We start from the raw sequence: 24562 nt of genomic DNA, 5'->3' as shown, positions 1-24562 counted from the left end.
GTGAATGGCATACACCTTTCTAAATTTATTATTAAAACAAAAAAGGGGGATATTCTGGAGGCAAAGTCCAACAAGTAGTTAGCATAATAAATGAGAGAGGTCCTTCAGAAGGCTGATGGACTTTGGGCTTTAGCAAGGGCTAAAAGCTATGCACTGATTGATTTGTCAAGACAATGGTGGCTGAAGGCAATCTCCTAACCTGATAATCTTTTACTGTTTACCAAACCTTACCTTTGATATGTCTGTTTGCTCTGCTAAAGAGCAAATGTATATTCTAGTAAATAAAAAGCGATGGGTCCAGATATTCGGGGACCCATTCCACTAGAGAAGGGCCTCCGCCTGGTTCCCCCACTGACTTCCAAGTTTACATTTCTTGTCTAGTATATCCATTTGCGCGTGGCCCCTTCTCCAGATTCTGAATCCTTGCTGCAAAAGGTTGAGGCATATGACCTTTCTGCTTTTAATTTCTTTTTCTGTTTCTCTTCTGTTTTGCTGAGCCTGTGACCAGTTTTCTTCAAATCTTCTTCTCTGAAATATAAAAGAATTAAGAAAATATATAACAACTAGTAGCCCTGCGCATGAATTCATGCACCAGTAGCTCTCTGCAGGGCCTGGCCGCTCCGCGCCTGCTGCCCAGAGGCTCTCCACTGCCCACAGGCCCATCCACGGCCCGGCATGGCCAGAGGCCCATCCTTGGCTGGGCGCAGAACACTTGCCTCTTTGCCGCGGCGACGAAGCAAGCATTCCACCAGGCTGCTCACACTGCCCATTCTCAGCGGCCGCCCTCTGCCCCCGCGACTGGGGGACTCCGGCGGGGCTGAGAGGACTGGGTGCCGCCATCTTGTGGCTATGGGTGCTGCCGTCTTTGTGACAGAGTGACGGTTAATTTGCATATTACCCTTTTATTAGCTAGGATTATTTGTATAACATTAACAAACTAAAATATTACTTTTAGTGTGCAGGTTTACAAATCATTAGCACAATGCATACAAAATGCCCCTGGCTAGATGGCTGTTCTCTAGTACAGCCATATCCTCTGCTCCATTGTTTAGGGCTGTATATTCACAAAGAGTCAGATGAGTTTATTTCCAAGTCTCTTTATACTAGCACAATTGTTACTATAATTATGTAGTTTGAGTAAATGATATGTGAACATGACCTCAACCAGTGGAATATGAGTACAGGAAAGAAAGTTTCTGTAAAAAGTTAAATTGAAGTAAATTACTCAATAAAGATGAGTTGCATGTTAGGGTTTGGCCAGTGATGTGGGCTGTGAAAGAATTCATAACTGAGAGAAAAGATGCAGTGAGGAAATTTATTTTACTTTCCAAGTGTATTGCTAGTCAATACAGGGTGGGGGGAAAAAGAGTGGCTTGCACTTTTAAAGAGCAAGCTGTTGCTATTGCTAAGTAACAAGGAATGGAGGGGGATTATGTTGAAGTTGAGCAGATACCTGGAGGCAGTAGTGGGGGCTGTCTGGAAAAGTTATAGTTTGTTTGCTTTCCAGGAGACAGTCCAGCAGATGTAATAAGGATGTCTTATATTTTTCCCAAGCCTGTAAAACAGCTTAGAACAAAAGTTATGAAGCGTTCAAAAGAGGTGTGTCTAAAAGGGAGGTGGGAGGGACTTTCTTTTTTTTTTTTTTTTTTTGGGACTTTCTACTAACTAGAGAATCCTTGATGCAAATTATCCCAGAGTTGTTAAAATAGCTGGGAGGAGGGGGATGCAAAAATGCAATCTTGAGAGTATAGTCTTATCTCAATCCTGCTGTTTGAATACAGGAGCCAGCAATCTCAAGGTTTGATTACCAGGTGCTTCTAATTAATTGTGGAAGGCCATAGCAAAGAAAAGGAGAGGCCATTTTCTGTCCATATAGTACTAAACAATTGTTATTAAATTAGGGGTGGTCAGAATAACTATAGTTTGGTTTAAAATAATAAAAACCACAGTTCTGCACTCTCGTTGTTTTGAAGATTTCTTTGGGTTCTCTCTTCAATTTACATTAACAGAAACTAGACATTCTTTTTTTTTTTTTAAAGACTGAATTTATTTTTTTTAATCCTCACCCGAGATATTTTTCCATTGATTTTTAGAGAGAGGGAAAGATGGAGAGAGATATCAATGTGAGAGAAACACATCGTTGCAGGGAGGAGCCTGCAACGGAGGTACATGCCCTTGGCCAGTATAGAAACGAGGACCCTTCTGTCCGCAGGCCAACACTTTATCCACTGAACTAAACCGGCTAGGATAAAACTAGACATTCTTGACAATGCATCACTGGTGTGGCTTATGCACAAAAAAGGATAACATTCCACTAAACAGAAATATACATAAAGATTGGTTAATGAATGAACATATAAGTATGCATTTAAGTTCAAATAAAATGTTTTAAGTATGCATTATTTTAAAATAATGCCTCATTTGGATCGAATCAGAGAATTGAAGACAGGGTTGAAAAAAATCACTCAATCAGAGAACCATAAAGAAAAAACAATTTTTAAAAAAGGAGGACAGCTTATGGGAGCTGTGGGACAACATTAAACATAACAATATTTGAATAGCAGGTGTGCCAGAAGAGGCAGAAAGGGAGAAAGGGATAGAGAATGTGTTTGAACAAATAATGGCAGAAAAATGCCCTAACCTGGTAAAGGAAAAAGTTGCACAAGTTCAGGAAGCACAGAGTCCCAAGCAAGAAGATCCCAAACAGAGGGATTCCCGAGGAGGAGGAGGCGGCGGCGGCCGTGGCAGCTGCAACAGCGCCTGTGACAGAGCGCGCCGCCTTTGCATGAGCGGCCTGGGACTGAACCAGCGGAGCTGTGTGCGCGCGGGCGGCCCTAGGCAGCTCGGAGTCTCCGCCGCCTGGCGGGCGGGAGGGGGAGGGGCAGGTTTTGATTCCCATCATGGCTATCAGTTTCGGTTATTTAAAATTTGTACCTGCTTAGCGACATTATTCTCATTCCTAAAGAGATTAATATGCAGATCTGGCAGAGGACGGAAATTAAGTGGAGACCAAATAACTTTGCCAACTACAGTTGGTTATTCATCAGTTCCCAAACAGACAAATGGTGAAGAGTGGACTTCCTGGGATGAAGATGCTCCCACAAGTACAAAGATTGAAGGCGGGAATGTGAATGTGGCAACATAACAAAATGCTTTGGAACAACTGGAACCTGACTATTTTAAGGACATGACACCAAACTATAAGGAAAACTCAGAAAATCATTATGAAGAGGAGAGAACCATTAAATTTTGGCATCCCAGATGGTAGCACAGGTTTCTCGAGTAGATTAGCAGCTACACAAGATATGCCATTTATTCATCAATCACCTGAATTAGGTGACTTGGATACCTGGCAGGAAAATACCAATGCCTGGGAAGAAGAGGAAGACGCAGCCTGCAGAGGTTCTGAGGCCGCAGAAGATAGACAGAGAAAAGAGAGCAGCGGAACAGCAGAGAAAGAAAATGGAAATGGAGGCACAGTGGCTAATGAAAAAGGAGCAAACAAAGTTGGTGTGAAACTTTCATAACAAATGTTCTTCAAATGTCCTAGTGCCAGTGGAGAAATGTGAAATCCACAACCCAAGCGACATTTGAATGGATCTAAGAGTATTTTCTGAATACACACTGTTTGATTTAATGCATTCATCAGGCCCTTCAGGTCACTGGGATTCTGTCAAAGTACCTTGAACTTGTAGTGATTAAGACTCAAAAGAACAAAAAAGACTTATGAGACAATATTTTCTTCAACATGTTCCATTATACGATAGTTGTTTGCTGTAAACAAATTATTACAAATGAAATATACCAGTACCTTTTCAAGTTGGTGTTTCTAGCTGAATAAATGGGTGTAAATAAAAATAAAAATAAAAAAAAAGAAGATCCCAAACAGGCCCACACCCAGACACATCATAATTAAAATGCCAAAAATTAAAGACAAAGAATCTTAAAGGGAGCAAGAGGAAAGCAAACTATTACCTACAAAGGAACTCCCATAAGGCTGACAACAGATTTCTCATCAGAAACTCTACAGGCCAGAAGGAAATGGCATGAAGTACTCTAGGTAATGGAAAGCAAGGATCTGGAACCAAAATTATTGTATCCAGCAAAGCTATCATTCAAAATAGCTGGTCAAATAAAGAGTTTCCCGGACAAAATAAAGAAAAAAAGTCTAAAGGAGTACATCACCACCAAGCCAGCATTATAAAAAGTGCTAAAGAGACTGCTGTAATGAGAAGAAGAAATAGAGAAACATAAGCATACAGAATTAAAATTGCAAGAAATAAGTACCTATCAATAATAATCTTAAATGTAAATGGATTAAATGTCCCAATCAAAAGACATAGGGTAGCTGAATGGATACAAAAACATGACCTAACTATATGCTGTCTACAAGAGACCCACCTCAGAACAACAGATACACACAGGATGAGAGTGAAGGGATGGGAAAAATTTTTCTATGCAAATGGAAAAGAAAAAAAAAAAAGCTGGGGTAGCAATATTCATATCCAACAAAATAGACTTCAAAATGAAGGCCATCACAAGAGACAACAAAGGTCACTACATAATACTAAAGGGATTGACCCAACAAGAAGATATAACCCTGGTAAACATATATGCACCCAATATAGGCGCACCTAAATGTATAAAAAAAACTTCTAGAGAACTTTAAGGGAGAGGTCAAGAACAATACACTCATAGTAGGGGACTATAACACCCCATTGACTTCACTGGATAGATCTTCCAGACAAGAAATTAACAAAGAAACAGTGACTCTAAAGCACACACGATCAAATGGATTAAATTGGCATTTCACCCCAAAGCAACAGAATATACATTCTTCTCAATTGCACATGGGTCATTCTCAAAAATAGACCACATGTTAGGACACAAAACAAGTTTCTGCAAGTTCAAGAAGATTGAACTCATCAAGCATCTTCTCAGATCACTGTGAAATGAAATTAGAAATCAACTACAGTAATAACACCCCAAAACATTCAAACACATGGAGGCTAAATAGCATGTTATTAAACAATGAATGGGTTACCAATGAGATCAAGAAAGAAAGAAAGAAAAAAAAGCACTTCCAGGACAAAAATGAAAATGACCACACAACAACCCAAATCTCTGGGACACCACAAAAGCAGTCCTGAGAGGGAATTTCATAGCACTACAGGCCTACCTCAAAAAAACAAAACAAAAAATAACAATAAACTATTTAACCCTACAACTTAAAGAACTAGAAAGAGAACAAGAAACACCCAGAATATGTAGAAGGAAGGAAATAATAAAAAATAGAGCAGAAATAAATGACATAGAGACAGAAAAAAAAAATAAATGAAACCAAGAGCTGGTTCTTTGAAAGGATAAACAAGCTTGATGAACTGTTAGCCAGACTCATCAAGAAACAAAGAAAGAGGACCCAAATAGATAAAATCAGAAATGAAAGTGGAGAAGGAACCACTGACACCACAGAAATACAAAGAATTGTAAGAAAATACTATGAACAATTACATGCCAACAAGCTGGACTATGTGGATGAAATGGAAAAATTCCTAGAAAAATACTATCTCCCAAAATTGAATCAGGAAGATTCAGAAACCCTGAATAGGCCAATAACAACTGATGAAATAGAAGCAGTAATAAAAAATCTCCAAGCAAACAAAAGCCTGGGTCCAGATGGCTTCACAGGGGAGTTTTACCAAACATTCAAATAAGAACACCTACACTCAAACTATTCCAAAAAAATCTAAGAGGAACAAACACTTCCGAGCTCTTTTTATGAGGCCAGCATTATTCTAGTTCTAAAACCAAAGGCACTACAAAGAAAGAGAATTAAAAGCCAGTATCCTTGATGAACATAGATGCTAAAATCCTCAACAAAATATTAGCAAATAGTATCCAGCAATATATTAAAAAGATCATACACCATGACCAAGTGGAATTTATTCCAGGGATGCAAGCAAGGCTGGTACAACATTCACAAATCAATAAACACAATACATCACATAAATAAATAGAAAGACAAAAATCACAGGATCATATCAATAGGTGCAGAAAAAGCATTTGACAAAATCCAATACCCACACCTCTTTCCCCCTAAGAATTGTCAGCCCACTCCCTTTCTATGCCCGATTCTATTATATTCACCAGTCTATTCTGTTCATCAGATTTTTTATTCACTTGATTTTTAGATTCACTTGTTGATAGGTATGTATTTGTTGTTCATAATTTTTATCTTTACCTTTTTCTTCTTCTTCCTCTTCTTAAAGAATACCTTTCAGCATTTCATATAATACTGGTTCAGTGATGAACTCCTTTAGCTTTTTCTTATCTGTGAAGCTCTTTATCTGACCTTCAATTCTGAATGTCAGCTTGGCTGGGTAGAGTACTCTTGGTTGTAGGTTCTTGCTATTCATCACTTTGACTATTTCTTGCCACTCCCGTCTGGCCTGCATAGTTTCTGTTGAGAAATCAGCTGACAGTCGTATGGGTGTTCCCTTGTAGGTAACTAACTGCTTTTCTCTTGATGCTTTTAATATTCTCTCTTTGTCTTTTGCTCTTGGCATTTTAATTATGATGTGTCTTGGTGTGGTCCTCTTTGGATTCCTCTTGTTTGGGGTTCTATGCGCTTCCTGGACTTGTAAGTCTATTTCTTTCACCAGGTGGGGGAAGTTTTCTGTCATTATTTCTTCAAATAGGTTTCAGTATCTTGCTCTCTCTCTTCTTCTGGCACCCCCATAATTCAGATGTTGGTATGCTTGAAGTTGTCCCAGAGGTTCCTTACACTATCTTCATATTTTTTGGATTCTTTTTTCTTTTCCGGTTGTGTGTTTTTTGCTTCTTTGTATTTCAAATCTTTGACTTGATTCTTGCAATCCTCTAGTCTGCTGTTGGATCTTTGTATATTATTCTTTATTTCAGTCATTGTATGCTTAATTCCTAGTTGGTCCTTTTTCATATCCTCGAGGGTCTCACTAAATTTATCGGCAGTTTCTAGAAAATTCTTTAAAAACCTTATAACCGTGGTTTTGAACTCTATATCCAGTCATTTGCTTTCCTCCATTTCTTTCATTTGTGACCTGTTTCTTTGTCTCCGCATTTTGGTTGATTCCCTGAGTTGATAGAGTGGCTTTGTGTGTTAGGTGTCCTATAGGGCCCAGTGGCTCAGCCTCCCCAGTTACCTGAGGTGGACACTCTTGGTGCACCCCTTTGTGGGCTGTGTGCACAGTTTTGTTGTAGTTAAGCCTTGATTGTTGTTGGTATCACTGGGAGGAATTGACCTCCAGGCCAATTGGCTGTGAGGAGCAGTTGTGTCTATAATGGGAGAACTTCTGTGCTGGAAGCACCCTTATGAGGCAAGACTTGCTTCAGTGGGGCTTTGGTACTCACTGAGTCTGCCCCCTGAGTGTGTCCCTTATGGATCTCAGGAGTTGTAATCTGGATGGTCCCACTCTGACCACTGGGTACACTGGCTCTTGGATCTCCAAGGAGGTGCTAATTTAGCCTCTGCCTGGGGCCACCCAGCAGGAGCTACGGAGAGATCTGCAGATTCCTCTTCTTTGTTTGAGTTTTGGAGGTGCCCAGATGAGGCCCAGCTGTGAAGCAATGCAAGCTGCTGTGGGCCTTGGGCCTTCTTTTGGGTGTTCTGGGTCTCTCTGACTCAGTTACCATTTGTTAGGTAAGTTTAGTTTTCAAAGGACGTGACCATTATATGCAAAAGCCTCTGCACACAGCTTGGATGGGGTGGAGTCTCAGGGCAGAGCAAACAGCAATGGCTTCCTGTCAGCCCTGCCCTAAGAGGCCCTCAGGTCTCAGTGTCCCTTGGTAATTGCTGCAAGCACCTCTGAGAGAAAGCTGCCCTCGAGTTTCGCCTGCTGCCAGACAGTCCAGTTTCTCCCCATATGAGTCTGGGTCCCCAGAGTCTCGCCCAGAACTGGAGTTCAGAGCAGTCGGGAGCTTTTGTTTCTCTCCAGCTTGAAAAAGTCAGCCGCGTTCTCAGTTGCTAGCCCTCTCTGCGCAAGCGCCTCTGTACCTCTGCACTTTACTTCCGCAGCTCCTCTGAGTCTCAGTGTGCTTTCCTCTTTCCTTCTAGTTTTAGAATTTCCACTCAGCCAGCTTTCCTGTACTTCTGGATGATGTCCGTTTTGTCTCTTAGTTGTAGTTTTGAAGTTGTTGCGCAAGGCAGCAGTTCAGGTGTTTACCTATGCCGCCATCTTGGTTTCTCTCCTCGGGCAGCAAACAATTTAATGCATCCTTTTTAGGTTTGGGGAAATGCCTTTAACCATTCCAGCAGGCCATAACATATGTGACTCATCCCTTGTTGTGTCCCCAAGTTCCAGCAACCTTTTGATGAAACTCTTGCAGTTATGACATGCTAGAATTGGCTTCCAGCAATTATGTGCAACCCTATGTTCATAGCAGCATTATATACAAAAACCAATATCTGGAAACAGCCCAAGTGCCCATAAGAGATGAGTGGATAAAAAAGCTGAGGTACATTTGTGCAGTGGAATACTACATGTCTGTAAAAAAGAAGGATCTCTTATCCTTTGTGACAGCATGGATGGACCTTAAGATTATTATGGTATGCTCCCTACTTGGAACCAAGCCTGCAATCTGGGCATGTGCCCTGACTGGGAATCGAACCGTGACCTCCTGGTTCATAGGTTGATGCTCAACCACTGAGCCATGCCTGTCAGGCAAATATAAACCTGTTTATAAATGCAATGAGTAGTTATTATAGTTACAACTAAAGTTTATGTAAGATTAATTTGAAATTTTAAAAGTAGAACAGAGGAACCAAGATGGTAGCATAGGTAAAGCTGTACTTGCATCTTCCCACAACCACATCAAAATTACAACAAAAATACAGAACAACCATCATTCAGAACCACCTGAGACTAAATGGAAGTCCTACAACTAGAGAAGAAGAAAGCACATTGAAACTGGTAGGAGGGGTGGAGGCGCAGAACAGGCTGGTCCCTCACCCACATGTGGTGGTTTAAAATCAGGGGAGACACCTTGCTGAGGAGGCCTCTTATGAGGAAAAAGGGGTCCAGTTCTACACCAGAACCATCAGCCCAGGGTTCCAGTGCCAGGAAGAGATGTCCCAGTAACTTCAGGCTGTAAAAACCAGCAGGGATAATGGAGGGATGAAGACACATATGTAATACCTTAATCAATAAAGAAATTAAAAAAAAAAACAGCAGGGATTGTGGCTGAGTGACATGGAGGCAGCTGGAAACCCAGGTAGTTCCTCTTAAAGGACCATGCACAGACTTACTTGGACTCACTCCCTCTGAGCTACAGAACTGGGACAACAGCTTGAAAGGGTCCAGAGACATACATGAGGAACTAAATTGTCTGGCATCAGGGCAAGAACTGGGGGACAAAAGTGCTGGCAGACGTCATTGTTCCTTTGCTGAGACCTCCCCTCTCACAGAGCTGACTAGCAGATGCCAAATCTGAGTATCCATCAACCTGGCCCACACTGTTCACCCTGCCCTGGTGATTCCCTAAGATATGGTCCACACAGTTTGCAGTTCCATCCATTCTTTCTGAAGTAGCTTTCCCTTATGAATGATCTGTCCTGGCTCAGGATTCAGACTCTCCTCTCAAACAAGTAGCAACTGGACTCCACATGCCCCATACCTCTTGATAAGTGGCCCCAAGCCTGATAGTAGCAGCAGCTTGCCAAGTTCCACAGCTTGGCCTCTTCTAGGCACCTCCAAGACCAGCACAAGTATCAGCCATCTGCAGATTGCTCTATAGCTTGTGCCGGGTAGCCCCAGACACAGTGCACCCAGTGAACAGCTTTGGATCATGCCAGATTACAACTCTATCACATCCATGAGTGACACACACTCAAGGAGTGGCCTCAGAGAGCACCAAAGCCCCACTGAAGCAAGTTCTGCTCCATAGGGGTGTCTCCTGCACAGTAGCTCTTCCACTGTAGTCGCAGCTGGTCCTCATAGACAATTGGCCTGAGGGGTCAATTCCTTCCAAGGATGCCAACAGCAATCAAGGCTCAACTACAAAAACACAGTGCACACAGCCTACACAGGTGCACACCTAGAGAGTCCAGCTCAGGTGACTGGTGAGGCTGGGCCACTGGGCCCTGCAGGACACCTACTACACAAGGCCACTCTACCAATTACAGGAGACATAGCAGTTCTACCTAATACATAGAAACAAACACAGGAAAGCATCCAATATGTGGATACAAAGAAATGTGTCACCAATGAAAGAACAGAAGAGTCTCCAGAAAAAGAACTAAATAAAATGGAAGCAAGCAAACTACTAAATACAAAGTTCAAAACAATGGTTGTAAAGATGCTCAAGAAAGTTAAGGAGACGTTCAAAGACCTTAGTGAGAATTTCAAGGATCTTAGTGAGAACATCAAAGACATGAAAAGAACCAATCAGAAATGAAGGATATATTAACTGAAATGAAGAATAATTTATAGAGAATCAACAGTAGAGAGAATCAAATTGGTGATTTAGAATATGAGGAAGCAAAAAACACCCAGTCATAAGAGCAAAAAGAAAAAAGAATCCAAAAATATGAAGATAGTATAAGGAGCCTCTGGGACAATTTCAAGCTTACCAACATTTGCATCATGGGGGTTCTAGAAGAAGGGAGGAAGCAGAATCTCAACGGATTGGGATAATGCTCCAGAGAATGGTGGTTTTTCACCTTGTTTTATACCTTACATCAAAAGAAGAGATGTAAATGAGTTACATGAAATCCATTGGTGATAGATTAGGGAGGCAGGAGAAAGCAAAGCAGGGGGGGGGGTACCTCAGGGATTGGATAAAAAGTAAAATGATAGACTCATTACTTAGATGGGTACAGAATAGTTAATAGTCAATAATTAACATGATAACAATAACAATGAAGGAATTTATGGTCTCCGTCCTGATGCCCAGGCACATTTGATTGTGCCCCAGGGGTCAGGGGAAAAGGAAATTACAAGTTACTCTGACATTTCATAGGTATATTATCTTAGTTGCAAAAATACAACAGGCTCAGTTAAGGTAAAAATTGACCTTGTCAGGGGAAATACCGGCCTAGGACATGACTACCAACCATAACTGCTTTTAGTTAAAGTTTTTATTTCACATCATCCTTTGTGGTTACTTTAGGTCTTTAAGTTTGAAAGAGTGACATGCAAGGCCTTCCCTGAGCTTGTCAGGTTAGCATGTGGCCTTTTTTGTTCTGCGTACTCATGGATTGGTGAGGGAGGAGGGAACACCCGCCTAGCCAGCCAGATCAGCCGAATCAACCCTGGTGATCAATGAGGTGACAGATGCTGCAACCAGATCACTCTCACATCTGCTTCTATAATTCTTTTTTTTTAAATTTAATAAATCTTTATTGTTCAATTACAGTTGTTCCTCTTTTTTCCCCCCATAGCTCCCCTCCACCTGGTTCCCATCCCACCCTCTTCCCTTACCTTCCCCCCCACTGTCCTCATCCATAGGTGAACGATTTTTTGTCTAGTCTCTTCCCGCACCCCCACACCCCTTTACCCCTGAGAGTTTGTCAGTCCACTCCCTTTCTATGCCCCTGATTCTATTATATTCACCAGTTTATTCTGTACCTCAAATTTTTAATTCACTTGATTTTCAGATTCACTTGTTGATAGATATGTATTTGTTCATAGTTTTTATCTTTACCTTTTTCTTCTTCTTCCTCTTCTTAAAGAATACCTTTCAGCATTTCATATAATACTGGTTCAGTGATGAACTCTTTTAGCTTTTTCTTATCTGTGAAGCTCTTTATCTGACCTTCAATTCTGAATGTCAGCTTGGCTGGGTAGAGTACTCTTGGTTGTAGGTTCTTGCTATTCATCACTTTGACTATTTCTTGCCACTCCCGTCTGGCCTGCATAGTTTCTGTTGAGAAATCAGCTGACAATTGTATGGGTGTTCCCTTGTAGGTAACTAACTGCTTTTCTCTTGATGCTTTTAATATTCTCTCTTTGTCTTTTGCTCTTGGCATTTTAATTATGATGTGTCTTGGTGTGGTCCTCTTTGGATTCCTTTTGTTTGGGGTTCTGTGAGCTTCCTGAACTTGTAAGTCTATTTCTTTCACCAGGTGGGGGGAAGTTTTCAGTCATTATTTCTTCAAATAGGTTTTCAGTATCTTGCTCACTCTCTTCTTCTGGCATCCCATAATTCTGATGTTGGTACGCTTGAAGTTGTCCCAGAGGCTTCTTACACTATCTTCAAATTTTTGGATTCTTTTTTCTTTTAGCTTTTCCAGTTGAGTGATTTTTGCTTCTTTGTATTTCAAATCTTTGACTTGATTCTTGCAATTCTCTAGTTTGCTGTTGGGTGTCTGTATAATATCTTTTATTTCAGTCAGTGTATGTTTAATTTCTAGTTGGTCCTTTTCCATATCCTCAAGGATCTCTCTCATATCCTCAAGGGTCTCACTAAATTTATCAGTCTTTTCTAGGAAATTCTTAAAAAACCTTATAACCATGGTTTTGAACTCTATCTCCAGTTGTTTGTTTTCCTCCATTTCTTTGGTTTTTGATCTGTTTCTTTGTCTCCCCATTTTTGCTGCTTCCCTGAGTTGGTAGGGTAGCTTTGTGTGCTAGTTGTTCTATATGGGCCAGTGGTTCGGCCTCCCCAGTTACCTGAGGTGGACAATCTTGGTGCACCCATTTGTGGACTGTGTGTACAGCCTTGTTGTAGTTAAGTCTTGATTGTTGTTGGTATCAGTGGGAGGGGTTGACCTCCAGGCCAAATGGCTGTGAGGATCAGCTGTGTCTACGCCAGGAGACAGCCTTATTCGACTTTGCTTCTATAATTCTTGATCTCTTTTCTCTTTCTTTTTTTTTAAATATATATATATTTTTAAATATATTTTATTGATTTTTTACAGAGAGGAAGAGAGACGGATAGAGAGTCAGAAACATCGATGAGAGAGAAACATCGATCAGCCGCCTCCTGCACAACCCCCACTGGGGATGTGCCCGCAACCAAGGCACATGCCCTTGACCGGAATCAAACCCGGGACCCTTGAGTCCGCAGGCTGACGCTCTATCCACTGAGCCAAACCGGTTTTGGCTCTTTTCTCTTTCTTCTCTCTTCCTTTGTGGTTGTTGTAGGGGTATTGTGTATGTTTTTGTTTTGTTCCATTTGTTTCTTGTTTTGTTGTATTTTGTTCTATTCAGTCAGCACCTCCACAACAGCTTGCACGACGTGTGCAAGGGTGAGCCTCACAGTAAGCCACCCTGAGAGGGGATTCCAATCATGAATGGGACAACACTCAAGACCCAATTACAACAGGAGAACTCAAATAACTCAAATAAGGGGCATTCCTAGAGCACCCAGCTCAGGAGGTCTAAGAGACTGCACCACTGGGTCCCACAAAACACCTACTACATAAAACCACCCCAAGAAGACTGGGAGCCATAGTAGTTTGATCTAATGCATACAAGCAAATACAAAGGGACAGCAAAATTGGGGAGACAAATAAACAACCCCTAAATGACAGAAAAGGAGACTTCATCAGAAAAGGAACAAAATGAAATGGAGGCAAACAATTTGTTAGATAAAGAATTCCAAGTAATGGTTAAGGGTGCTCAAATACATGAGAACTACAAGTAACTTAAGGAGAACTTTATGTAACTTAATGAGAACTACACCAGCATAACAACAACAAAAAAAGATAGAAACAATGAATATGAACTGAGGGGAAATGAAGAAGAAATAGCTGAAATAAAAAATACCCTGGAAGGAGTCAAGTAGAAGAAGCAGAGGAGCAAATCAACAAGTTAAAAGAGAAGGTACGGCCTGGCCACTGTGGCTTAGTGGTTGAGACCCCCAAACTAGGAGGTCACAGTTTGATTCCCAGACTGGGTGTGGGCTCGATCCCTGATAGTGCAGGAGGCAGCTGATCAATGATTCTCTCTCATCGTTGATGTTTCTATCTCTCTCTTCCTTTCCCTTCCTCTATAAAATCAATAAAAATATATTTTTTTAAAAGAGAGAAGGTAGAAAAAAACACCCATTCATAGTAGCTATTGGGGAAAAAATAAAACGCAGAAGGAGAGTTTAAGGGGGCTTTGGGACAACATGAAATGCACCATAGGAGTACAATAAGGAGAAGAAGCTGTGCAAGGAATGGAGAATCTGTTTGAAGAAATGATGACAGAAAATTTACCTAAAGCAAGGAAAAAGCAACTGAAGTTCAGGAAACATAGAGTCCCAATGAAGATGAACTCCAAAAGACACACACCTAGACACGTAATTAAACAACACGTAATTAAACTGGCAAACATTGAAGACATAGAAAAAATCTCAAAGACTGCAAGAGAGAGACAGAAACTTATCTACAATGGATCTCCTATTAGATTGTAAGCTGATTTCTCAATAGGAACACTCAAGCCATAAGGGAGTGGCATGAAGTATACAAAGTAATGAAAAGCAAGGGACTGAATACAGGACTATTCTAACTGCAAGGGTATCATTCAAAATTGAAGGTTAAATAAAGAGCTTTGCAGACCAAAAAAGGCTAAAAGAGTTTATTACCAAACAACCATTGCAAGAAATGTTAAAGGGACTGTGGTAAGAAGAAATAGAGACACAGAGAGAGGAACACAGGCATAAAAATAAAAATGTGAACAAATAAGTATCTATCAATAATAACCTTAAACGTAAATGGCTTAAATGCTCCAATAAAAATACATAGGATAGTTGAATGGATAATAAAACATTACCCATATATATGCTGTTTGCAAGAGACTCACCTCAAATTAAAAGAATCACACAGGATGAAAGTGAAGAGATGGAAAATAATTTTGCGAGTATTATACTACACTTGCAATCCTGGAATAAATCCAACTTGGTCGTGGTGTATGATCTTTTTAATGCATTGCTGGGTCTGACTTGCTAATATATTGTTGAAGATTTTAGCATCTATGTTCACCAGGAATATTGGCCTGTAATTTTCTTTCTTTGTAGTGTCCTTATCTGGTTTTGGAACTGGGATAATACTGGCCTCATAAGAAGAGCTTGGAGGAGAACCAAGATGGCGGCATAGGGTAAACACCTAACTGTTGCCTACCACAACAATTTTGAAACAGCAACTGGAAAACAGAGCGCACACCATCCAGAACCACCAGAAAGCTGGCAGAGTGGAAAACCTGCAACTGGAGAGGAGAGGAGAGGGGGACGCTGAGCCTCAGGAGCTGTGGAGGTGCGGAGATCCGTGAGCGCGGAAAGGGCGGGCAGCGGAATACGCGGCAGGCTTGCTCGCAGCGTGCGGAGAGGGAGGGCAGCAGACGCTGCGTGGCTAGCTTTCTCATTTGGGAGAAAAACAGAATCTCCGGTCTGCACTGAAATCCAGCTGCGGTCTGGGAGAAACTGGGCTGTTTGGCAGTGGATGAGGCTCGAAAGCTGCCTTCTCTCAGAGGCGCACAGCCATTAGGGCACGGAGAAACCGACCCTCTTAGGGCGGCGTGGACGGAAACCAAGTTTGTCTGCGCCATTCTGAGACTCCGCCCTATCCGAGCTGAGCACAGCCCTCCCAGTGACTGGATTTCTCATTCGGGAGTAAAACAAAACCTCTGGTCTGCCCTGAAACCCAGCCCCAGCTGGGGAGAAACTGGTCTGTTAGGCAGCGGGAGAGGCTCGAAAGCTGCCTTCTCTCAGAGGCGCGCAGCCATTAATTCGGCACGGAGAACCCGCCCCTCTTAGGGCGGAGCAGACAGGAAACCAAAGCTTGTCTGCGCCACCCTGAGACTCCGCCCCATCCAAACTGAGCACAGAAGCTCTCCCAGCGGAGACACTGCTGATCCTCACAGCCAACTGGCTTGGAGATCAATTCCCGCCAGTGATACCAACAATCCCAAACACTCTGAACTCCAGTTTCTGGGGACACGCGGGGGACCCAGACGCCTACAGGACTCTCGGCCATCAGTCGGAGAGTGAGAGTGACTTTTCTGTCGGTGTGGACGACACCAGATTTCAACCACTCTCATAAGGGACACATTCAAGAGGCAGACTCAGTGAGCACCAAAGCCCTACTGTGTCTCCAGCACAGCAATTCTTCCGTTATAGACACAGCAGGCCCTCACAACCAATTGGACCGGAGGCCAATTCCTCCCAGTGTACCAACAGCAATCAGGGCTTTTAACTACACCAAGACTTCCCACTCAGCCCACAAAGGGCGACCACCTAGGGTGATTGGGGAAGCTGAGCTACTGGCCCCTATAGGTCACCGACCACACAAAGCCACTCCATCAACACAGGGAGGCAGCAAAATGTGGAGACATCGAAGTATGTCACAAGTAGGAGAGATAGATGAAAGCCAACTAATGGACGACACAGTGTTCAGAACCATATTTATAAGGTTACTCAAGAATCTTCTAAAAACCGCTGATAAACTTGAAGAGACCTTCAAGGACCTAAATGAGAATACCAAAAAAATGGAAAAGGACCAGTCAGAAATTATGCATACACTGTCTGAAATAAAGACTATACAGAGTAGACCACCGCACCCGAAGAGTCAAACCAAAGATCTGGAATATGAGGAAGAAAAAAACACCCAACCAGAGAGGCGGAAAGAAAGAAGAATCCAAAAGTGTGAGGATAGCATAAGGAGCCTCCGGGATGGCTTTAAGCGTACCAATATCCGAATTTTTGGGGTGCCAGAAGAGAGAGAGCAAGATACTGAAAACCTATTTGAAGAAATAATGACAGAAAACTTCCCCCACCTGATGAAAGAAATGGACTTGCAGGTTCAGGAAGCTCACAGAACCCCAGGCAAGAGGAATCCAAAGAGGACCACACCAAGACACATCATAATTAAAATGCCAAGGGCAAAAGACAAAGAGAGAATCTTACAAGCAGCAAGAGAAAAACAGTTAGTTACCTACAAGGGAGCACCCATACGACTGTCAGCTGATTTCTCAACAGAAACTATGCAGGCCAGACGGGAATGGCAAGAAATATTCAAAGTGATGAATAGCAAGAACCTACAACCAAGACTACTCTACCCAGCAAAGTTATCATTCAGAATTGAAGGGCAGATAAAGAGCTTCACAGATAAGAAAAAGCTAAAGGAGTTCATCACCACCAAACCAGTATTACATGAAATGCTGAAAGGTATTCTTTAAAAAGAGGAAAAAGAAGAAAAAAGTAAAGATAAAAATTATGAACAACAAATACATATCTATCAACAAGTGATTCTAAAAATCAAGTGAATTCAAAATCTAAGGAACAGAATAAACTGGTGAACATAATAGAATCAGAGGCATAGAATGGGAGTGGATTGATAATTCCCAGGGGGAAAGGGGTGTCTGTGTGGGGGTTATGGGAAGAGACTGGACAAAAATCATACACCTATGGATAAGGACAATGGGGGGGAGGGAACCGGGTGATGGGGAGATAAGGGGGAAAAAAGGAGAAACAATTGTAATAATCTGAACAATAATGATTTATTAAAAAAAATAAAACAGTTAAATAAAAAAAAAGAGTAAAAAAAAAAAAGAAGAGCTTGGAAGTCTTCTGTCCTCTTTAATTTTTTGAAATAGTTTAAGGAGAATAGGTGTTAGTTCTTTGAATGGTTGGTAAAACTTGCCTGTAAATTCATTGATCCAGGACTTTTGTTTGCTGGGAGTTTTTAAATTAGTGCTTCATTTTAATACATCTTTATTAACCTGTTCAGGTTTTCTGATTCATCTTGATTGAATTTGGGAAGATTACATGTTTCCTGGGACTTTTCCATTTCTCCCAGGTTGTTGGCATATAGTTGTTCAAAGTTATTTTCTTATAATTCTTTGTAATTCTGTGGTTTCAGTTGTTACTTCAATTCTTTCATTTATGATTTTACTAGAGGCCCGTTGCACAAAGATTCGTGCAAGAATAGGCCTTCCTTCCCCTGGCTTCGCTCCTGGCTGCCCGGGAGCCTGTGAGTCCTCGCTGCTGGCCGCCCGGGAGCGTGCAAGTCCTTGCTCCCAGTGGAGTGCCGCTCCTGTAGCTCCCACCACCCCCCACCCTCCCCCTCATAGCAGGCATCCCGCCCCACCTGGCCCCTCCATGCCTGTGTATGCAAATTAACCCGACATCTTTGTTTGGGTTAATTTGCATACCCACTCCTGATTGGCTGACGGGTGTCGTGGAGTTGTGGTCAATTTGCATGTTTCTCTTTTATTAGTGTAGATTTGTTTGGGCCCTCTCCTTTGTTTCTTGATGAGTCTGGCTAAAGGTTAATCAATCTTGTTTATCTTTTCAAAAAACCAGCTCTTGATTTCATTGATCTTTTGTATTTTTCCAAATCCCTGTTATTTATTTCTGCTCTTATCTTTATTATTTACTTCCTTCTATTTCCTGTGGGCTTTTCTTATTGTTCTTTTTCTAATATTCTTTTAGTTGTAGGACTAGATTGTTTACTTAAGATTTTTCTTGTGTGTTTTTTTTTTAAGGAAGGCTTGTAATTCTATGAACTTCCCTCTCAAGACTGACTTCGCTGTGTCCCATAGATTTTGTATTGTTATGTGCTCATTTTCATTTGTTTCCAGGAAGTTTTTTATTTCTTCTTCGATTTCATTGGGAATCCATTAATTTTTAATAACATACTACTTAGCCTACATGTGTTTGAATGTTTTTGAGTTTTTTTGTATAGTTTATTTCTAGTTTTATGCTCTTATGAACCAAGAAGATACTTGACATGATTTCAATCTTCTTGAAATTATAAAGACTTGATTTGTGTCCTAAAATGTGGGCTATCTTTGAGAATGACCCATGTGCACTTGAGAAGAATGTATATTCTGAAGCTTTGGGATGAAATGTTCTGTAAATATCAATTAAATCCATCTGATCTAGTGTGTCATTTCAAGTTGATGTTTCCCTGTTGATTTTTTTTAAATTTAATAAATCTTTATTGTTCAGATTATTACAATTGTTTCTCCTTTTTCCCCCCATATCTCCCCATCACCCGGTTCCCTCCCCACCCCCCCCACCCCCGTTGTCCTTATCCATAGGTGTATGATTTTTGTCCAGTCTCTTCCCATACCCCCCACACAGACACCCCTTTCCCCCTGAGAATTATCAATCCACTCCCATTCGATGCCTCTGATTCTATTATGTTCACCAGTTTATTCTGTTCCTCAGATTTTTAATTCACTTGACTTTTAGATTCACTTGTTGATAGATATGTATTTGTTGTTCATAATTTTTATCTTTACTTTTTTCTTCTTTTTCCTCTTTTTAAAGAATACCTTTCAGCATTTCATATAATACTGGTTTGGTGGTGATGAACTCCTTTAGCTTTTTCTTATCTGTGAAGCTTTTTATCTGCCCTTCAATTTTGAATGATAACTTTGCTGGGTAGAGTACTCTTGGTTGAATGTTCTTGCTATTCATCACTTTGACTATTTCTTGCCACTCCCGTCTGGCCTGCATAGTTTCTGTTGAGAAATCAGCTGATAATTGTATGGGTGCTCCCTTGTAGGTAACTGTTAGGTTGAGGCAGAGGGGAAGTCCAGAGCAGATGCAAGCATCTGCAAGGCGGAGTTAAGACGTTACTGGCATCTGCCGCCGAGACATCCCCAAGACATTGAACCACCAATCAACACGTGTTGAGTGCCCTGGGGCCCACCCCTCCAGTTCCGCCCTGGGGCCCACCCCTTCCAGTTCCACCCTGGACCCAACCACTTCCTGTTCCCTTAAAAGGCTGCTCCACACTCCCACGTGTGCTGCTCTCCTCTCTCTCTCTATCCCCCTCCATCTGCGGAGGCAGTCCGGTTGGGTCCCTGCTCCTTTCCCTCCTGGGGAATAAACCTTCCTTTAATATGCCTTGGTGACCTCCGACTCCAGTTTCCTGCACCTCAAACCTTACAGTAACTAACTGTTTTTCTCTTGCTGCTTGTAAGATTCTCTCTTTGTCTTTTGCCCTTGGCATTTTAATTATGATGTGTCTTGGTGTGGTCCTCTTTGGATTCCTTTTGTTTGGGGTTCTGTGCGCTTCCTGGACTTGTAAGTCTATTTCTTTCACCAGGTGGGGGAAGTTTTCTGTCATTATTTCTTCAAATAGGTTTTCAGTGTCTTGCTTTCTTTCTTCTTCTGGCACCCCCATAATTCTGATGTTGGTACGCTTGAAGTTGTCCCAGAGGCTTCTTACACTATCTTCAACTTTCTGGATTCTCTTCTCTTCTTGCTTCTCCGGAGGAGTGTCCTTTGCCTCTTTGTATTCCAAATCTTTGACTTGATTCTTGTGTTCTTCTAGTCTGCTGTTGGGTCTCTGTATAATATTTTTTATTTCAGTCAGTGTATAGTTAATTTCTAGTTGGTCCTTTTTCATATCCTTGAGGGTCTCATTAAATTTATCGGCCTTTTCTCGGAAATTCTTGAAAAACCTTATAACCGTGGTTTTGAACTCTATGTCCATTCATTTGTTCTCCTCCATTTCTTTCGTTTGTGACCTGTTTCCTTGTGTCCTCATTTTCGTTGCTTCCCTGAGTTGGTAGGGTAGCTTTGTGTGTTAGGTGTCCTATATGGTTCAATGGGTCAGCCTCCCAGTTACCTGAGGTGGACACTCTTGGTGCACCCGTTAGTGGACTGTGTGTACAGCCTTGTTGTAGTTAAGTCTTGATTGTTGTTGGTGTCACTGGGAGGAATTGACCTCCAGGCCAATTGGCTGTGAGGATCCGCTGTGTCTATAACGGAAGAATTGCGGTGCTGGAGACACGTTTATGGGGCAGGACTTGTTCCAGTAGGGCTTTGGTGTTCACTGAGTCTGCCTCTTGAATGTGTCCCTTATGAGAGTGGGTGAAATCTGGTGTCGTCTCACACCGACCACTAGATACCCTAGTTTCTTGATCTCCAATGGGTGCAGGTCAGCTACTGTCTGAGGCCACCCAACAGGAGCTACAGCAAGAACTACAGTTTTCTCCTCTTTTCTTGGGATTTGGTGGTTTTGGAGCAGTCTGTCTGGAGCTGCAGTTTATTTGGTTAAGCTGCCACAGGGCAGGCCATTTATATGCAAAAGCCGCTGTGTGGAGCCTGGGCAGGTTTGTAGATTGTGCAGGGCGGGGTCTCACGGCGTCACCTGGCTAGGGTGTGGCAGACAGCGATGGCTGCTAGTCTGCCTTCTCTGTCTTTCCACGTTTCCAAGTCCCCGTGTCCCGCGCTCCAGCGCAGTAAACAATGATTGCTGGGCGCACCTTTGCAAAAAAGTCACCCTCACTTTCCGACCCGAAGGCCGACAGTCCAGCTTCTCTCCGTAGGCGTCTGGGTCCCCCGTGTGTCCCCAGAAACTGGATTTCAGAGTGATCGGGAGCTTGTCTCCCTGCGGGTTGAAAAAATGCCGCGTGCCCAGTCGCCTGCCACCAGCCTGATTCCTGTGCCTCCGTACCTCAGCTTTTCAGTGTTTGTGCTCCTTTCTCTTTCCTTCTAGTTGTAAAATTTCCACTCAGCCAGATTTCCCGTGGTTCTGGGTGATAGAAGTTTTATCTTTTAATTGTAGTTTGGAAATTGTTGTGCGAGGTGGCAGTTTAGTTGTTTACCTTTGCCGCCACCTTGGTTTCTCCTCCCTGTTGATTTTTTGTCTGGAATACCTATCCAGTGATGTCAGTGATGTGTTATAGTCCCCTTATATGACTGTATTGCTACCTATCTCTCCCTTTAAGATCTCCAGGAGTTTATTAAATATACTTAGGTACTCCCCTATTGGGTGCATGTATGTATACCAGGGTTATATCCTCTTGTTGGATTGATCCCTTTAGTATTATACAGTGACTTTCTATGTCTCTTGTTATAGCCTGTTTTGAAGTCTGTTTTGTCATATATGAGTATTGCTATTCCAGCTTTTTTTCTTTTTCATTTGCATGGAAACATTTTTTCCGTCCCTTCACTCTCATCCTGTGTGAGTCTTTTGTTCTGAGGTGGGTCTCCTGTAGAGTATATATGTGGGTCATTTTTTCTTATCCATTCAGCCACCGTATGCCTTTTTTTTTCCTTTTTTTTTTTAATCTTTACTTGAGGATATTTTTTCCATTGATTTTTCAGAGTAGAAGGAGTGGGTAGGGGAGAGAAACATCAATGTGAGAAACACTGATTGATTGCCTCCTGCATGTACCCCGACTGGGGCCGGGGAAGGAACCTGCAACTCAGGTACATGCTCTTGACTATGAATCAAACCCATGACCCTTTAGTGCGCAGGCCAATGCTCTAACCAATTAGCCACACCCACCATGGCCTTCCAGTGTATTCTTTATGTCAGATACAGTATTGTTCATTTGTGACTGTTTCTTATTCATAGTTTATATGTCCTTTTTCATGCTGATGTAGTTCCCACTAAGTTCCTTGAGCATCCTTATAATGATTACTCTGAACTCTATGTCTGATAAATTGTTTGCCTCCATCTCATTTAGCTCTTTTTCTGGAGTTTCTTCCTTTTCTTTTATTTGTCTGCCCATTTTAGTTGTCTCTTTGTGTTTGTTTCTATGTATTAGATATACCTACTATGACTTCCAGTCATTGTGGGGTAAACTTTTGTAGTATATCTCCTATGGAACCCAGTGGTGCAGTCTCCTTGAACTTCTGAGCTGGATGCTCTAGGAGTGACTCTTTGTAGCTTATTTTGGCTCTCCTGTTGTAATTGGATCTTGATTGTTCTGTTCTTGGGTGGGATCTCCTCTCAGGCTGGCTGACTGTGAGGCTCAATCCCAGCTGTTGTACAGGAAAAAAACAAAACAAAACAGGAAATAAACAAAACCATACAAAAGAACCTGACAACAACAGCATAAACAACCACAAAAGAAGAATTAGGAAAGAGAAAAGAGAACAAGAATAATAAATGAAAACAGAAAAATAATAATAAAATGAAAATAATACTAGAAGAGAAAAGGAGAAAAAAAAGACTCTGACAGGAAAGTAGGTAGAGAAGAGGAAAAAAAATAAGGATAAAAAATAGAGAAAGAAAAATGGTAAAAAAGAAAAGAAAAAATTATGAAAAGGTAGAAAGAAGAGAAAGAATAGTAAAGCAAAAGAAAGAAAAAACAGAGTAAGAGAAGGAAAGAGGAAAATAAGAGATGTGAAACAAGAGAGAAAAGAGGACAAAATAATAACAATACCAAAGCAATAAAAAATAAAGAATATAATGAGAAAAAAAATAGAAAACAAGCGAAAGTTTTCTTGGCAGATTTTAGTTCTTATGTTGCCTGAGGCTAACTGTTTTGTATTCTGATTTCCAGCCTACCTGGAGGTACTTTTGTGCTAGCCAATGTCAGTAACTGTCCACGCTTGGCTCTCGGCACCCTTTGGAAAGCTTCAAGCAGTCCACAGCTTGTAGCTGCCTCCACTGCACTTGCCTGCTAATGGGAGGGGCCAAGCTGAGCTCCTATGCCATTTTAAAAACATTTATTTTACAGAATAGTTTATTGATTTTAGAGAGAGAAGGGAGAGTGAGAGATAGAAATATTGATGAGAGGGAAACATCGATTGGCTGCTTCTTGCACATCCTCTACTGAGGTATAAGCCTGCAACCCTGGGCATACTCCCTGAGAATTGAACTGGCGACCTCTTGTTGCATGGGACAGTGCTCAACCAACTGAGCCACACCAGCCTGGGCCTATGCTGATTTTTACAAGCCTGGGACCCAAGGTGATTCAGAAAACATTCAAATATCAGGGACAATGGTGGATGTGTTCCGGGACTATACCCCTGGCGTCAGCTGGGAGGACCTTAGGTAGACCAGTGGGGTCTATCAGAAACCAAGAGTTTCCTTCAGCTCTCCCATGGGAGGGGAGCACCAGCCAGGTTCCTGGGAATGTGGGAGGAATGACCCTACCCCAAAGCCAGCCACTAATGCTCCCTCCCCAAGACTGATGTCCTTGAGATTGCTGCTTCCTTGGAAAGGGTCAAAATGCAAGGTGGGGCATGCTGGATTCCAGAGGATGGGGTGAGCTATATCTCAGGGGGCAGGGTATCTGCCTTTCCCCAGGCTTCTGCTGTTGGGAGGGGCTTGTGCCTCTTAGGAAAAATGGCTGCTGTGATATCAGAGGTATGACTCATCATAGGTATCCTGGCAGCAGCCCTCCCTGCGATTCCTCCCAATTCCTCCCACCCGTGTCTTCCCTCAGGGGACTCCAGTCTTCACCATGCTCCCTCCATCAAACCCAGGGTGAGTGTCTGGGAAAGAAAATCCTGTATGCCAGCCCTTTACAAAAAGTTGCTTCGTCTCCAAGTGGCTCAGCTCCTTGCCTGATAGAAGCTCTGCTGCTGGTTGCTGTGTGGTGGCTGTTCCACTCCTGGCTGACTGGGCTGGGGAGCCTGGCCTAGGGTCCAGGCCTCTCTCCTCTCTGGGAGAACCCTCCTTACCCTTGTCCCGCTGCTCTTGGGAGTTGGGTCAGGGCCTCCCACATCCCTGCCTCTCCTACCAGACCGGAGGTGGCCTCTGCCCTTCCCTGCTTAAAAGTCTCCTCTTCAGCCAGTCTTCAGCTGGTGCTTCAGGGTGAATATTCCCCATCTTAGTTTTTTTTTTTAATATGGTTTTATTGATTTTAGAGAAAGAGGAAGAGGGAGAGAAAGGAAAACATTGATT

The 24562-nt window shown here is 42.2% G+C and overlaps 1 protein-coding gene and 1 pseudogene across 4 annotated transcripts in view; one reads left to right on the top strand and one right to left on the bottom strand.

Annotated features, from left to right (window-relative positions):
- Positions 1–362: 362 nt before the first annotated feature.
- N4BP2L2 (NEDD4 binding protein 2 like 2) overlaps positions 363–24562 on the bottom strand; it is a 79016-nt gene continuing 54816 nt past the window's right edge. For 2 of the 3 annotated variants that reach the window (XR_013813641.1, XM_079773981.1), the window contains one exon: positions 22618–22689. Coding sequence is in view for 2 of the 3 variants with exons in the window: in XM_079773981.1 (XP_079630107.1) it covers positions 22680–22689 (10 nt within the window). In the remaining variant the exon portion in view is untranslated. Of the gene's footprint in view, positions 529–22617; positions 22690–24562 lie in introns of those variants that run through there. The other variant, XM_079773979.1, reaches the window with a different exon arrangement.
- Positions 1008–3527, top strand: LOC307102003 (receptor-binding cancer antigen expressed on SiSo cells-like; annotated as a pseudogene). The gene is made up of 2 exons: positions 1008–1021; positions 2810–3527. The product of its transcript is annotated as a receptor-binding cancer antigen expressed on SiSo cells-like (transcript).

The sequence above is a fragment of the Cnephaeus nilssonii genome, assembly GCF_951640355.1.
Source record: "Cnephaeus nilssonii genome assembly, chromosome: 6".
Taxonomy (NCBI): Eukaryota; Metazoa; Chordata; class Mammalia; order Chiroptera; family Vespertilionidae; genus Cnephaeus; species Cnephaeus nilssonii.
The sequence above is the reverse complement of the archived record's forward strand: the minus strand, read 5'-3'. Positions and strand labels throughout refer to the sequence as shown.